This window comes from Quercus robur, chromosome 4 (genome assembly GCF_932294415.1).
Source record: "Quercus robur chromosome 4, dhQueRobu3.1, whole genome shotgun sequence".
In the NCBI taxonomy this organism is placed as follows: domain Eukaryota; kingdom Viridiplantae; phylum Streptophyta; class Magnoliopsida; order Fagales; family Fagaceae; genus Quercus; species Quercus robur.
Genome location: NC_065537.1, coordinates 46,668,357 through 46,672,712, shown reverse-complemented (window position 1 = coordinate 46,672,712; position 4,356 = coordinate 46,668,357). Strand labels below are relative to the sequence as shown.

At 35.2% G+C, this 4,356-nt stretch overlaps 1 protein-coding gene across 3 annotated transcripts; it reads right to left on the bottom strand.

Annotated features, from left to right (window-relative positions):
• Positions 1-1,226: 1,226 nt before the first annotated feature.
• LOC126722356 (ferredoxin, root R-B1-like) lies at positions 1,227-3,696 on the bottom strand. 3 transcript variants are annotated; one of them, XM_050425511.1, is made up of 3 exons: positions 3,462-3,696; positions 2,480-2,526; positions 1,227-1,942 (listed from the first exon to the last, which is right to left on the bottom strand). In XM_050425511.1, exon 3 carries the CDS (start codon positions 1,926-1,928, stop codon positions 1,464-1,466), a length of 465 nt encoding a protein of 154 aa, XP_050281468.1. In that variant the 5' UTR covers positions 1,929-1,942; positions 2,480-2,526; positions 3,462-3,696; the 3' UTR covers positions 1,227-1,463. The 3 variants fall into 3 exon arrangements, with proteins under 3 accessions (XP_050281468.1, XP_050281467.1, XP_050281466.1); XM_050425510.1 differs by lacking the exon at positions 2,480-2,526 and having other exon boundaries at positions 3,435-3,695; XM_050425509.1 differs by lacking the exon at positions 2,480-2,526 and having other exon boundaries at positions 3,462-3,629.
• Positions 3,697-4,356: the final 660 nt, after the last annotated feature.

Genomic DNA, 4,356 nt, shown 5'->3' with positions numbered 1-4,356 from the left:
AACCACTAGTAGATACTTTCTACCAAAATCTTATATCAACTTAAATAATTTTAATTCATTAGAAAAGTATTACTAATATATATATATATATATATATAAATTTATTAACAAAGTAATTCAATACTTTGTTTGAATTCATATTATAATGTGAACAAAGTACATTTGCTTAGCAACAAAATTTTGTTGTATACACACACAAGGGAATTAATCTTGGTTCTCTGATTCCAAAGTTGGTGCTAGCAGAAAGCGAGACATCATGGTATGAATACATTACTTGTTCACCTACAAGAGGAGGATACTGATGTGGTGTAGTGGAAGTCAAAAAGGGGTTTGAGCAATGATTGTTGGAGCTTCCTTGTGATGCATTTACAGTACCAATAGCCAGTAGGCCTAGTACATGGACAAAGTTTTTACATGCATTTAATGGGCTTGAACGCAAGATCTTACAAATTCCACTTTAAGAATGTGTCATTTGAATAATAACTCATTGACACGAACTCTGTATATTAAAGAACTGAAAGATGGTTGAAGTTTGAAATCATAATCTTATTACATGAGAAGAATGTGTCATTTGAGCTATTCATTGACACTTACTCCACATTAATGACTGGTTGTTGTTTGGACTTTGGACAAAGACAAGATGTGGCCAGATCAATTGCACCAAGCCAACGTTTATAGGGCTACTTTTTTTTACTTTTGAGTTGCAAGGTTCATAGGTATAGTTGCTAGTTGATTTCCCATGTTTTATTTGTGGATCAAGATCTTTACGAATTGCTTTGAAAGGTTAGTACCCGCTTGGGTACTGATGAAAAGCCAGCTTATTGCGTCTGCGTTTTTTTTTTTAGCCACGCGTCTCTGTGGCTGTTGGCTTTTCCAATGGGTCTCGTGCACTATTCACAAGACCCACAAACTTCTTTTTTCAACAAAACTTTCATTAAAAATTGGTTCACGACACTATTCATACATTTAAAAATTATTTTGCTAGAGTGTTTTCAATTTTCAACAAAATAAACGGTATCCAAACACACCCTTAATGTCAATACAGGTATGAAACATCACGTTTTTCACTCGACATGAGCAGGTTAATCTCCTATTCATTTTCCCAAAATTTATTATTGTTCCCTTCCTAAACTTCAAAAAATCTCAATCCGATTCTAGGGGTATGCCCATTCAAATCAATGTTAAGCCTAGTCAAAGTCACATTCACATTATGCAACATGGAGAGCTTTCTAAGGTACACCAGACCAGTTCATTATTGTTGATCAACATTCAAAGAAATCATGCTTGGACACTACTGATTGATTGTCATCAAACAGAAACAGAAATTCTGCATAGACTAAGGAAAATAGCAGCACTGAAACTAAACAGCCACACTACCATGTGGCTCACAAATAGAATACTAGTCTCGGAAAAATCCATAATCCCCATTCAGGGTACTCAACAGGCTAGGCACATAACATTACTCAGAAAAGATCACCTTCCTTATGTGTGTGTATCACAGAGTCTGAAGACGGGTATGAGACACAAGTCAGCACATAACCCTTCTCCATCTGCTTGTCATCCAGAAATGATCCATCTGATTGATCCACCGTTCCTGAAACCAACTGCCCAGCACAGGTAGAGCAGGCCCCAGCCCTGCACGAGTAAGGCAACTCCAGTCCAGCATTTTCAGCTGAGTCAAGGATGTAAGCATCATCAGGGGCATCAAACTCATTCTCTTCACCATCTGGTCCGATCAGTTTCACTTTGTATACTGCCATTGCAGACATTTTGAATGGAGAAGACTTCAAGCCAAATCTTTTGGAGACACTCTTTACAGAACCAAAGGAAGATGGACTCTTAATTAAGGCGCAGGATCTGCTCGTGGGTGGAATTTTGGGCAAGCAAGACATTGGGACTCTCACAGTCGACATACTCACAGTTGACATATCCACACTTGAACCTTCACAAAAAAATAAATTTTTTATTAATATACAAATATTTGAGTCAAGCAAATAACTCTATATTTGAGGCCTACTTCTGAGTTTTGAAGGACAAATGCAAAGGCGTTCTATATCTTCATATTTTAAAAGAAGCCTCTGTTTTATAAATAAGGATGCACATTTTGAAAGCTCTTCATAGTTTTTCTTTACTTGAACCTTAGATCTAGCCCAACCCTGCCCCACCCCCTCACCTAGCCAGGGCCCAAGGTCAACCTAGCAAAGCAACTTTTCACATGCAAAAAGGGAGAAAATCCCCATGTGAGAAATTAGAAACATATGCGCCAAGATGTTATTCAACCAGTTACAGCATCTTGTCTGAAAAATACTTCTGTATTTTGATGGAGGCTATCAATGACCCAATAATTTGTCATGGTTATATCTATAAACAAGACCATTTCCTTTGACAGCTAGTCACTCAAACTTTGCTGCATTTCAAGTAATAGAAATACAATTCAATAAGTGACAACTTTTATATGTTTGAAGCTGGTGATGCTCACTTGAAAACAACCTTCATCCACTTGCAGTTTGAAAATGTCAATCTCATCTTGAATCAATTTCATATCATGTCCAACAAGCAATTCAAGCACAATTAAGTCAGAAATACCAGGAAACACAGTTTGAATGATAATAACACACTTCTCATCATTTCATTAAACAAAAAAGGGGATTTCTAATTTATCTAAAATAAAAATATGTTTAAAAAAAAGGATGTTTGGACATAAAAGATGTGAAATGCCAAATAATATTTATGGAACAATAAACCCATAAAAGTAATAACACGTTCAGGCTTGCAAACTTAAGAGACATCATTTAATTTCCCCAAACCTCAAAATTAAGTTCCTGATTGACATTGTTGCAGGGAGTACTCCTTTAGTAGTAGAGCTTTTGCGATATAGAGCATTAACTGATAAAACACTCGTTAGTGTTCTGAGTGTTTGGCAAATTACAATGAATAGCGCTTGATTTATATATCATGAAAAGTAAAATTAGCCCTAAAGCACCACTTAAAATCTTTTTTGTGGGTTTGCAGACACACTATTTATGTTCTGAAAATAGCTTTAGAGCTCTTAAAGCACTTTTTTGGCCCCTAAATCTCCACCTAGATAGATGAAGGTTTAGACTCTTCTTTTTTTTTTTTTTTTGCCTCTAAAACTTACAAAAAAACAAAAACAAAATTTGACATACTATCAATTAGATAATTACCATCAACAAAATAGACCCATAACTAAAAACGCAGCAGATTAACCATTGAAGAAAAATCACAGCCTATCAGTATGAAGTATTAACTATCAAAAAAAATAAATAAAGCAAAATTTCGACCATTACAGGAATAATCCAAAACACAAACTTGAATCCTTTGACTTCAGAAACATATGGACTACAAAGATTTAAAAAAAAAATCCAAAGAGTTAAAAGAGCAATATAAATGAGATGGAGAAAATGAACAAGTACCCAAAAAAGGTGAGCAGAAGATCTTACAAGATTATGTGAGAATGGGATCAGAATCCTAGTATGGTGTGATGGGGGCAGAAAGTCCAGGTGCGAGGACTGCGACCGAGAGTGCCCTAAAAAGCAAAATGGTGGTGGGTGCTTTTGTGAACAGTGATGTGTTTGTTTTAGTTTTATTGTTATTATATCATATATATGGACAGAACAGTGAAGTGAGGTGTTGTGGTTGGCATTGGAAAGTGACGTTTTGGGTGTCGTGCCGTGCGGGACCGAAGTTGGGGGAGATTTTAGATTTGTTGTATTGTGCACTAGTATCTGTATTTTTGCTCTCGAAGGAATGGAATGGTTGGTGGGAGAGAGTCCGTGTCTTCTGAATCTAAAATCCAAATGAAAATTTCCTCTTTAATAGGTGGTAGAAAAAAAAGAAAAAGAAAAAGAAAAAATAGTTGGACGTGATCATAACAGCACCCTAATCACTTTTGAGTTAATACCCCATATCACAATTGCTGATGAGCTAAGTAAACCACCACAAAGTGGAGTGTAAGAAATTGCAACATGTTGCTAGTGAGAGAGCTCTTTTTTTTTTTTTTTTTTTGAGAAACAAGCTAGTGAGAGAACTCAAACTTACATCCAGAGAAATGTTTGCACAAGCCCTTACTACTAGGCCCACCAATGTGTTAGTCAAATGAAAAATTCTAAGGCCACATGATTCACAACTTTCACAATTGTCCACATGGCAGATTATAAGAGTATTAGTATCATTATGTGTAAATTTTTCTATCTATTTTAGAATAAAAAACTACTTTTTCTATTTTAGACGGTCACTTTTACAAAACATCCACATTAGACTATCTATTATACATCCATTTTTATTTAAATAATTATTTTTATTCATTTTTTATTATTACTTTATCTTTAATCTCTC

Bases quoted from the DNA above. Each gene is read 5' to 3' on its own strand.
- LOC126722356 (XM_050425511.1), bottom strand. From the start codon at position 1,928: ATGTCAACTGTGAGTATGTCGACTGTGAGAGTCCCAATGTCTTGCTTG.